Genomic DNA, 12,873 nt, shown 5'->3' with positions numbered 1-12,873 from the left:
TCCACATTTATCTTAGGATATGGATAGTACACTCCAGGAAAACATTTTTCAGAGAGAAAGATGCAAGACAGCGTCACTGCACTGAGTAACTCAGCCCAGAGGTAACAACAGGAACAGGACTCTAAGGTACTGGTGTGTTCAAGGACACTACAGTCAATACAGTCTTTGCTCAAACCAGCACTCTAACATGATACTATTTTAAGAGTATTCTTTGTTGTGAAATACTTCTCACTTTGCCAGCTGATTTATTTGCATATTTGAATAAACTGAAACCCATGGCTGCCTGAAATAGAAAGCGTCACTTGAAGGTACAGTATGTTATTCCTTGGAGGAATATAAGCTCCTTGTAGTTAATGGGCTTAAAGCAGCAGTGTGGTGGTACAGTATCTCTCCCCTTTCTGTTCCTCCTCATCATGTCTACACACTGCTAGCATATGGACAACGTGAGGAAACATTCTTTTTCTTCTCATTTCATTGCGATGTCAGTGCTTCATTGTGTTCCACTCTGCTTTCTGTCAGTTATCTCACTCCCACAGGAAAATAACTCATGTGTCACTCAGGAGATAATCCCTCAACGAGACATGATGTCGTAAATGTAATTATCATGTTTTCTGTTTGTCTTCAAAATCTCGTTGTCAGCCAGTAAGGTGATTCATTCCAAGCAAGGTTTGACACCGTAAAGAGATGTACTTTTGTTTAAGTTGCACATTTTATGAACACTAACACCAAACATACCACTAAATCACCAAATGCTCCCTGAGATCACTGTTGATTTTTTGAAACTTCCATGGGTTGAGCTTCAAAACATCTATTTCATTTGAATGGGGGAAGTCTAGGAGTGCAACAAGATCAGGTGCCAAAACAAGTAAATGTTACAAAAAAGACTGGACGGTTAAATGTGCAATAAGTCTTAAATTATCCTGGCTTTCTTTTTGTGAACAATGTATCTTCCCTTTTTATTATCCCATTTTTGCTGTCATCTTCCAGTTCATCCCAAACTGGTTGGATGGAGTTGAGGTCAGTTAAGAGGCTTACAGTACTCAGGTTTGTACTGGTTTGACTTTGGATGTTTTATCTGGCCTGATGTGCTACACAATACTCTGGAGAGTGTAAAACCATTAGAAATGCTGTTGTAAGGAAAATGACTATTTCCCTCCCCTGGGAACTGAACAAATTCCCATGCAAGTTTGGATATAAAATGCATTGGTTGCTTTGAATTTGTCATAAATCCCAGTGGGATTATCTATGAAAACCAGGCTTTGCTGCGCCTCTTTTCCCTCATTGTTGAATCCAAAATACTTGTGCTAAATATATATATTAATATATATTTATTTTAAACCTTAAGGACACAGGTGAGCCTGTTGTATTCTCGATCCAGACAGAGGAGACTATTTGCTTCATTTCCCAGACACTTTCTAATCATCATTTCCCCCTGAGGAAAGGCTTATTCCAGGACATCAATTTCTCCAGTGCTTTCTGCAACTGATACAGGCCTCTGCTGGCATGGTGTCAGCCAAACATCTCTTTTGAGCATGCTGTCAGAAACACACATATATATATATATTATATATTTATTATATATATATATATATTTTTTTTTTTTTTAACATACTGTTCTGCCAGTTTAACACCTTCATATTGTCACTTTTTGAATGAATGTCATTTTAATGATCATGTTCTTTCCCCTATATGTGACAAAACCATCAATAGTAGATTTTAAAAACATTAACCAAAAGGAAATCAAATTACCTGATAAGTCATATTCAGGCTGCATGACATAGAAGCACTAATTGCTTTAAAAATGAGGTGCCATAATTTGAAGAGTCAAGGCAAATTGCTGTTAATGGAAATCAGTGCATTTGTTGTCAGACTCTTGGGTGCTTATTGCAGAGTAAAATTTTCAAGATTTGAGCTGAAAACATAAAACCTACTTAGAGAGCAAAATATCAGCCTGATGCATTGTTTGTTGGGGATAGATGACTAAAATAACTACATCACACTTTCATCCACGCCTTTCACATGGACTTGGTATGTGGTGGTATAAATCACTCCTTAAGCTAATAACCTTTTAGGCCATCATATGTTCATCTGGATTATTCCACCAATTCACATCCAGTGCCAACATTTAGTGCCAATACAGGAGGTAGTATGACTTTTATGTGTGTTTTTGAAGATGGAAAATATGACTCAATGAGCTAACAAGAGTGCTAACGTTGTGTCAGCAAACTTGCTTAGCTTGCTCATAATGAGTCAACAGTAAGTTCACTGTTTTTTAAAAAAGACATTTGTACCATTCACTGCCAACAATTCCCCTTTTGTGGAACAGTCTTTACTCCAATAGACAGAGTTAAATTAAAGTGAGTGGTACAACACAAATAATCAGCTATAATAGCTTCCTCTAATTTGGGACATCTGGCTCTCCCTGACCTCAAAGGTTAGAGCTGTCAAAATGGCTTGCTATTGTTCAGCAGTGCAAATTCATTTAACGTGTTATGGTTCACAAAAAAACGATTAAAAAAAAAACGGCAATTAACCTAGCACTGAGGATCATGAGGTAATACTAGTAGGCACAGTTCATTTATCAGTCTGTGTGTAGTAATGTTCCCATAATATGGAAGTATTTTTTTAGGTTTGTGGGTGGTTTTTGTACCAAATTGTAATTATTGCCTCAGTACTAAACTTTTTTAAACCACATTTCCATATTTACCCTGCACACATGGTTAGCCAGTAGAGGGCAGCATAATCCAATTAATGCTACATTTATTCACCACTGTTTTACCACTATGTTGGTGTGTTGAACATTACAGTTAATATTAGGCCTTCATTATTCCTGTGTTATATTTAGAGGTATTGTTACACATATTAACAACACATGTCTGCTGAAAGACTGTGGAAAGCCATTTTTTCATCATTAATCACTCACTTGTACTGTCTGAGAAGAGAAAAATCTATCTGCAGCACTCCAGCAATGGCCTCTTACAATAGTTTGCAATCTGCAATCTTTCCTTTATCTCAACCATGCCGATATCTGCTGTGTAGAGAGAAAAAAGTTGAAAAGGCATTGAACATCATCTGGGGTTTTGCAGTATCATCCATTATCAACATTTTTGGCTGGTGATGAGGTTGTTTAAGACCAGATACTGAAATTAAAAGAGCACATCAGTGTGGATGCGGATTGCAGCTCCTTAAGTACAACTCATGTCTCAAGTCATTTTTGTATTACTGTGGACCATTTTCCAAAGAATGCATATAAGTACTTTTCTTACTCCTTAGACGATGTTGATCTTCTAGGTGTTGGTTTCTGTTCAATCACTGCTCTCTGTGGACACAAAGTCAGCAAAGTCTCTTCTGTCATTGTTACACTACGATTTTGTGGTAATGCAGTGTAAATACAGACTGACTGAATAAGTCCTCACTTGGTTACTTGACAAGGATATTTAACAATGACAAAAATACATGCAAACTTGGTGATTGATAACAAAAACAAAAAAAGGAGGGTTTTCTTGCCATACCTTTAAGTGATGAATGAACCCCAAGAGATATACTGTGGCCAAAAGACGTTGGATATGCATGACTGTACTTTTGGTAGAGGACTATTTTCAGAGCTTTGTCAACCTTAGATCAGATTAAGGGAAATCTTAATGCCATAGTATGCAATAATATTTTAGTCAGCTCACTCTGAAACTCTCTCATCCACTGCATGAGAAACAGTCCTTGATGGTTCCCATAGAAAAGCTCAGGGAAGCTGCTGTGCGCTGCTATTTATCACTATACAGTATTCTATGGTTATCTTGTAGAAGGAGTCTATGGCTGACATATCTAGGTTAGCATAAAACTGCATTCACCACAGTCACTGGGTGCCTTCAATCAGCAGAGGAATCCACTTAGGCAGAACCATATTTCACTCAAGGGTGTCCTAGTATGAGTAAACAGCGTCAGAGCAAACAAGCCTATGACATTCCTCACCAATCAATCAGAAAATGCTCATAGTAACTGATAAAATAGTTGTGATAGTGTGTGCCTGCAATGCTCCAGTCTATGGTGATAGTCACAAGGATGGTTAGAGAAAGTGTAAGTGTAAAATGGTGTGATCACACCCACTTCGTTGCACAGACATTATGTTAGTACTGTGGTGATACTTTGCATTGTCAGTGCTCTGCAGAACGTCCTGTTTGGTTGGGTGCTTACCACAACTGACAGATCAAACCGAATGAGTGGCCATAGAGACTGTGTGACAGCTTGTCTATACAGGAGGTGTAGTGAAAGCAGCATGCATTCAGAGCAGGAGCTTCCATGCTCAGTCTGTGTCTACACAGGATGTGTTCAGGCACTATATTGAGTGCAGGTCACTCACATATTGGCAGCACTGAGGGCACAGCAAAGTCCCTTTAGCTATGCTGGTAAACTGGAAGAAAATAGATTTGAAGTGTAAAAATGTGCAGACAGCGCATTGTATGTGCATGTATATATGTGAGACAGACAACTGAAATGACCTCTGTGTGGATAGTGTCAGTTTAACACATGAGAAACTATTTCCTCCACTGCCACTGAACATTGATTCATCCAATGACAACATGTTTTCTAGGATGTGAAACTGTCTACTCCAGGGGTGGGCAATTCATTTTTGTACGGGGTCACATTAGAGACTGGGACAAGTGTGGAGGGCTGGAACAATAGGATGAGCCCAGTTTTGTTCAATCTCTAGTAAATTGTATGGTTTGTTAGCAGCTACCTCACTGAGAATGTTTGTTCACATGTAGGTAGATCCAAAGAGAGAAAACTTCTTCTTCAACAGCATGTCTACTTTAACTTTGACCATAGTAAATAAATACTTAGAAGTCATTGTCTTGTCAAAAACTCAACATTCTGTATCAGCCTTTCTTTTTCTAGCGTGAGGAGACATGTATGAGGGCTAACAGGTAACTTGCATCTCCTTGAATGTCTGTTATACAACAAGTAGTTCCGAGACATTTAGAATGTGCTCAAATCAGCATGACAGCACGCCTTACTCATCACAAAAAATATTACTCACATATACATTTTACTTTGTTGGTAATAGTTGTATAATCGCAATATTACACTCGAGGGTGTGCTTTAATGTCATTTGAGCACTTCAGTGATGCTTGCTGACCACATCACTGTCGTGCTCAAATGACGTTAAAGCACACCCTCACGGTTAATATTGCTTAATTAGCTAAGAGATACGGTGTGTTCATGCGCACACTCACACGCATGCATGAGTGATGACGTACATATTTAATAAAATAAAATTTAAAAAAACAGTCATCTTCAAAATAGAAGCGATGTAGTCGTATTGTGTGCATGATATACATTTATTTATGTTTGATTACTGGTTTCCCATTGACCTTACACGACCGGTCAAGGACAGCCAAGGGACCGAATGTGGCTCGTGGGCTCTAACAGTGTGGTTACACTGTAGTGATGGAGACGCTATCTGATGCAGTGAATCAGTGTGTATCAGTTGCATATAAAGAAAATATTTTGAACCTCTTCTCATACAACACAAGCTAAGTATTACACAGCTGACTACTGCTCACCAGAGCCCAATACATTCAAAATCCTCTACATAATAAACTGTGCATTTTAATAACCAGTAGATGACTCAGATACACTACATTTAGCTGCATGGGCCCATTCAAAATCAACAAGAGCTGACTATCAAATGTCTATGACAATTAAGTTGTGTTTGCTTTAGCATGAATAGCAGGTTTATCACTCCAGTATTAACAAACTTGTCTTTAGCAAAAGGTACAACTTAGCTGGCTGAGCCACTGACCCTTCAGTGAACAATGTAGAAATGTCCTGTTGTTGTGAGATGCTAGTACATGTTACACAACTGCCTTTAGCAGATGCCTTGATATGTTTTTAAAAGTAACATTATTACCTCAGGAGGTGTCTCTTCAGGTTTGTGGTTTTCTTCCCAATGATTTTGTAGCTTTAGGGATTCTCTCCTGACAATACAACATTATATCTGAGAAAGCTCCAAATGTCAAGCCCATTTTTTCTGATTAAGATTACTATCATGTTCGTTTCCTGTCACCAGATGTTTTCCATAGCATTAACATACATAGCTAGGCCCAGGCTAGCACTGGCTACACAACACAATGTGTAATTTTGTCTCCTCCTTTTCATCAATAAAAATATAGACAGATTTTTATCAAAATTCTTATTGATAAACTTCTCTTCATTGCACAATATCGTCAGTGATTTTATATGAAAATTTAGTTATGGTCATCTCTGGTCAACTCTGACATCATTTTTGTCTCATCCTCATCTCATCTTCATCATGGGAAAGGGGTGGTTGATGAATATTTTGTCACAACTTTCATTAATGAAATGAATACTAATCTGGACCAACTCTTTATAGAAGCACTTTTACTAATGCCTAAAAAATCAGGTGACAGAATGTGAAATATAACAGTAAGGTAATTCCCAGACAACATCTTATTGATTTTTTCCTCCCTCCCTCAATTCACTTTAAACTTATAATATATTCTCAGAGTGCACAGAGTACTGTACATACTGGACGTTCTTCAAATACACTAGCACTATCGCCCTCTGAGGCTGAGACTAATGAGATTGAATTCACAACTCTGTCATCAGCTCTGAGATTATTAAGTAATCTATCAAACAATTATTCCTCCTTAGGCACGACTACAAAATATCTGTAATGATGATAAAACCTGAGGCTCAACAAGAAATATCATCTACTACCCAGTTAGAGTCTTTAAAAAAAATCACCCTCCAGGTTCAGTAGCAGATGGTTATGTTCTTCTCAGTTCACCTCAGCAATTATTCCACTGTTTCATCTTGTAAAGCTTAAATAAATCAAGTCCTGCATTTTAAAGGTTCATATACTGTTAAGGTCCAAATAGCTTTTTAAAAGCTCAGATTCTGGGAGCATGTTCTTCAAATAATCACTGACACATTTGAAAGATTCACCTCTTAATCATATTAAAATAATATTGCAGTGCCTAAATTATATGGCGCAGTACCACATCTGTGAGGTGAGCTCTCGATAGCCTCCAAAAGCAAAGACAAGAATGTATTGTTTTCATCCATACGTCACCTTTAGGAGGGCATGCATGAATTAGAACCTTTCTCAGCGTCTCTATGTTGAGCCACAGGGAGACTTGTGAGTTGAGCTGTGAAGTGAGCGTTTTAGTGCGTAATGAGGGATGAGGTCAGGATGGAAGGTTGAGTACAAGTCTGGACTTAAGACTAAGAAAGGCACTGCTAACTCAAACATCCCAATCTCTGTGACTGAACTGTTCCTGAACATCTCAATCCCAAGGAGTCAGTGCTTAAAACAAACCATATATCACCAATTAGGATCCCTCCCTCCCCCCCAAGAGGAAGACTGGAATGGTGACATCATGTTTCAGCAAGGATAAGAGACTGAATAAACAGCAAAAACAGACAACATCAGCTGTCTGTCAACACCAGACCAAACCCACCCATAGTATCCACTGAGGAAAAGAATGAACGCTCATGTTCCAAAAGAAAAATTAATAGAGAACACACTGTGTAGCAAGTTGCATTATGTAAAATATGCACTAATGGGTAAATTAAAAATACAGCAACCCAGTCTCCTAGAAACTGAACTGCAACAGCAAAGATTTTATCTAGGAGACTTTTTTATTTATTTATTTTTAATTGAATTAAGTTTATTAAGGGCAGCAGATTCACCAGGAGGAGCTTGGGAGGGATGGTGAGCATACACAGTACATGGCTGTCACACCAGACACAGTTCACATCAACAGTGCAGTCTGTGGCAACAAAACATTAGGGAAAGGTCTCTGAAATCACTGTGAACTTTTTAAACCACAGGTACTGTTTACTTGTATATAAATATAATTTCTGGGGGACAGATATAGACACTTTTGAATTGTTAACCAGTGTGTAACTGCTGCTGGTCCTGAATCAGACACAGTGTCTCTGCTTCCTTTAGTCTAGATTCAGCCATATTTAGTCAAATTAGATCACATTTAATGAGGCCCATTCCAACTCAATATTTGTCCTTTGGGAACTAATGCAAAAGTCTTAATTTAAATTTGACACAATAATAGATTCAGATAAGAGTCATTATCATGTTAGCTGAATGTTGAGTGAGTCACACATCAGACTCTCTCAGAATCTCCCAACTGTAATTACACATTTAAGCATTATGTGACCTATTCATTCAATCATGCTGTGCTGTCTTTCTTGTTAGATCTTACTTGTTTTCTCACGCGCGCACACACACACACACACACACACACACAGACAGTCTCTCACTCTTTCATTTGTTTTTTCTCTGTCTCCATCTCCCTCTGACAGATTTAGATGCTCAGTACTCACTGACGCGGGCTCAGCGTGTCAGGGCCGCAATGTTCCCAGAGACCCTGGTGGAGGGGGAAGCAGCCATGCCCGTCCAATCAGATCCTTCGCAGCAAAGCAACGTTCAACGACTGGCTGAGCCCTCACAGCTGCTAAAGACAGCTATTGTCCACCTGATAAACTACCAGGATGATGCAGAGCTGGCAACCAGGGCAGTGCCAGAGCTCACCAAGCTGCTGGCAGATGAGGATCCGGTACACTGCCACAAATATTTAACTTAGATTACTTTTTTTAATCCACCCATGTGTTGCATCTTACTAATTGTTTTCTCACAAATCCAGGTTGTGGTGAACAAGGCGGCCATGATAGTCAACCAGCTGACCCGAAAGGAAGCGAGTCGGCGGGTGCTGGTTCAGTCTCCTGCCATGGTGGGTGCTGTGGTGCGCGCCATGACAACGGCTGTTGATATGGAAACAGCCCGTTGTGCAGCCAGTGTGCTCCACAGCTTGTCACACCAGAGAGAGGGACTGCTGGCCATATTTAAGTCTGGAGGAATACCAGCACTGGTTCGCATGCTGAGGTAGAAATAATTCAATTAGATTATAATGAACTACATCATTACAGCAAACAACATACAGACAATTTGTGTCTAATTAACAGTAGTGTTAAACATGGTGTTATTAAATTGAGCATAGTTGTTCATGGTCTTATGAATATAAATACTGTACATATTAGTAAATCTAATGGGATCTAATCTAATCTGCCTATTAGATTTCAGGGGTGTGGCATGGTGGTAACTGTGTGGAAGCCAGGTGATGCAGGTCCTTTAAAACTGCAATGCCACTTTGGGGCAGCAGAAACAAGTTGTGAACACAACTTTGACATATTGTCACCTTTTAAATTGCCAACACACGTCCAGTTGCAGAACAACATTGTGTCCATCAGCTCTGGTTTGGTGTCCACCAGAAGGATATTTGGTTGTTCTGCAGCTAAATGGTCAACTGTGTTTTGTTTTGTATTTTTGTGTCTGATGATTGCTGCTGAGCAGGTTGTGCATGGTAGCTTACAACAACACTATGAGAACAGTGAGAGTGAACCAGAACAGTTAAGTGGTGGTCTGGACAGATAAACAGAAAACACTGTGAAGCAGAGGGGAGCTGCAGATTCAGCTGTTAATTCTCAGAACTAAGATCTTAATGTTCATGGAAATTTGCTCAGTGTACTGACTCTGAAAAAGTCAGCTGGCATGATGATATTTAGAAATATGAGATGGCAAGTCCAAGGTCAAAGTGAACACTGACTCTTCAAATCTGAACAAAGCTAATTGACCGATACATGATGAAAGGGCAGGAATGCACAGTATCAGACTATTGGCACTGTAAAGAAAATACCACAAGGCAGGCACAGGCAGAATGGACTAGCATGTTACAAAGATTGTAGTATAGTGGAGGTAGAAATACATTCAGTATTAGTGATTTTTATTTTTTGTGGACTTGGTGCATTCAGGTTATTTAAGGGTACTGCAGTTCACAACAGCTGGCATCTGGAATGTATGGAGTAGATGTCAACTGTGGCAGACATCAGGATTTAAACATGAATACAACATGGATATTTTTTAAATAATGATAATGATAATAATAATGATATGATATACTAATGTAGAATTTAGCAGAAGACACTAACTAAGAATAGCTAGTGTTGAAGTGTTTGCCTTTAGTAAAACAAAATGAGACTTTCAGATGTTCTCCTGTTTTCCTGAAATGTCTAATAATAAAAATAATGCAGGAGCTTTTATTATCAATATAAAACTGATATATGCTAATGCATTAATATTAGCCTCTAAAAAGCCATATATAAAAACTAGTTCACTTTAATTTTCATTTTCATTAACTGGCAAACACTATTTCTCACATCATTCCTATATGGAAGACACTGCATAACATGTTCACTAATGACCAGGGCAGCATCGTAAACATACAACAGGATACTTGCCTACCTTGCCTTCATGGACACTGCAGTTCCTTAACTTACATACATATGCCATGTCATTTACACAAACTGCAGATAAAATGGGAAACACTCATACTGTATCCCTGTTCAATACCTGTGATGGTTTTGAATCTACACAGTATATTTACACAGTATGTTTGCTGCTGAGCAGGTAATGTGTAATGGGCTACAACTGAAAAAAAGATGCTGTGAGAGTCAACAGTAAAGTTGAGGGCTGGACAGGTCAACAAGGACCTGAAACTCACTGTAAAGCTCTGTAATGCTTTGGAGCTGCAGATTCAGTTGATAATCTAGCTCATCATGTTTTCACTTTTACATTTGATGTATTGTTAGAAGAGTATTGATTAAAGACTCTTTGTCTGGCCTAAAATTTAACCTAAAAATGCTCTACTTTAATGGCAAAAATCAAATATTGTAGAAGCACAGGAGATGCATAAACTTTGGATGCTTTGCAAATATCAACATTTCATAAGGGTCGGGAGTCTGTGTCAGGAGGAGGTTGGGGTGGGTGAACGAGTCGACAGCAGGAGTATGCTGTTTATTTATTTTTTAAACCAGTGTTGTTTCTTATATTCATGACAGTTACACAACTTTTACTGTGTGACTGTTGTAACCATGATGGCAATACACCTGTGACTGGTAAACTCCTATGGGTTGTATGTGAGGGCAGGGACAAACAAACTATATGGTCTTGTAGGTTGAAAGACTTGTAATATTGCTCATGTTTGCAGAGAGAGTGTCTCTTATCAAAGTTTAGCTATTGAAAGCTTTCAGTCTCTGATATGGCGACTAGAGGTCATCTGAAAAGAGCACCAGACAAGCTAACAGGCTAGCCTTCCATTTTAGCACTGAATTCAGGGCCTTTTCAAACTCTAGGCAGGACTGCAGAGTTAATCCCTTACACAGAGGCTTAACAGAGGAGGATAAATCATACTACTAATTGATTTGGAGCTTAGTTCACACAGAAAATGAAAGAAAATTGAAAAAAAGAAAAGTAAAAAAGCTTCACAGAGAGCAGCCAGGTTGGTGTTATATTAATGCTATCAACATGCAGCTTTTCTCTCTGTCCCTTTTCACCTCTGCATAATACACACTTCCCCACCCTCTGTCTCCATTTATTTATATATTAGCAAGTTTGGTTTTTTTCTTTGCAACTCTGACCCTCAGGAGTCTGGACACAGAAAATAGGCAATAATATCAAAAAAAATCCCTCCCTCTTCTCTTTTACATCTGTTCCTTTCTTCATGGAACCTGTTTTATCTCTCTTTCCTCCTCCATTTGTCATTTTCCTCATTGTTTGTCTTTTTAAAATGTAGCTTCCTCATTTGTATTTACAGTATAGAAGTCATCTGTATACTACCAAGCAATAGTGACTTATAGTGAGTGAATTTAACCCAGTCTTTTGGACTGTAGAAACTGGAGCAATAATTACATCCAGGCTGTTCTGGGTCAAATCTATTGAGATGAAACTTTCAAACTGTACGTGTCATGTCTGTGTGCATTTTTTTTATTGAACAGTGGTGACAGAGTTCAAGGGGGACCTGGACTGTCACAAGAACTGTCTGTGTTCCCACCACATTTGCCCAGGTTCCCACAGAGACAGGCACCTGCTGGTCTTTGAAGGGTCATGGGGAAATCTTGAAACAGTGAAACAGCGAAACAGGTGTTATACCAGTGGTGGGCTGTCAGGGCCCCAAATTTGTCTCTGCTGGCCTGAACACTGTCACCATCACTGAATTATATTTCTCCATTAATACTATATGTATTAAATTGTTCCCAATAATCTATTTTCTTCATCTGATAGCTTTCCTCCTGGTTGCGTCACTTCCAATACAGTCTGTTTATGTTAGAGTTAGAGCAACAGTGCAGGCCCCTGTAATTTAAAATGAATAGCAATGAAACTGTTGCCTCGCTGATCCTCTAACCAATCAGATTTTGAGTTAGTAAGACGAGGTGCCATCTCTCAGGCTTACAATGATGTCGACATTTTCATGTCATTTGATTGGATGGTCAGAGAGCATATTGGTTGAGCCATAGATTGTAGAGCAGGGGTGTCCAAACTACGGCCCGCGGGCTAACTGCCAACTGCGGCCCGCGAGGCAGTTTTTATTGGCCCGCAGCAAATTCTGAAAATATAATTGAATATGGCCCGCACAAGAAGCTTGAGCTCAACTCTGTTGCACTTCTCAGTTTCAACACTAGATGGAGCCAGCCAAGGAAACGGTGCTTCTCCACTAAACAAAATTCCGGTAAGCGAAGAAAAACTCTTACCGTTAGTCAGCAGAAATGGCGGCAGTACCGAAGAAACGCAAAGTAGCAAGTGAGTGTAGAAGATTTCAAACACGGTGGGAAAATGAACATTTCTTCAAAGAAATCAACGGCAAGTGTGTCTGTTTGATTTGCAATGAAGATGTTGCTGTGATGAAAGAGTATAATGTCCGTCGCCACTATGAGACCAAGCATCAGAGCTACGCATCGTACACCGGTGCCGAACGAACACAAAAATTCAAGCAAATGGCAGCT

General features: G+C 39.1%; 1 protein-coding gene across 1 annotated transcript in view; it reads left to right on the top strand.

The window, feature by feature from the left end:
- The window catches only part of LOC108898097 (junction plakoglobin-like), a 105,925-nt gene that overhangs the window by 63,137 nt on the left and 29,915 nt on the right, over positions 1–12,873 (top strand). The window contains 2 exon segments of the mRNA XM_051073783.1: positions 8,341–8,594; positions 8,682–8,920. Of these exon segments, the coding sequence (XP_050929740.1) occupies positions 8,341–8,594; positions 8,682–8,920 (493 nt within the window).

The sequence above is a fragment of the Lates calcarifer genome, linkage group LG11, assembly GCF_001640805.2.
Source record: "Lates calcarifer isolate ASB-BC8 linkage group LG11, TLL_Latcal_v3, whole genome shotgun sequence".
Classification (NCBI taxonomy): domain Eukaryota; kingdom Metazoa; phylum Chordata; class Actinopteri; family Centropomidae; genus Lates; species Lates calcarifer.
The sequence above is the reverse complement of the archived record's forward strand: the minus strand, read 5'-3'. Positions and strand labels throughout refer to the sequence as shown.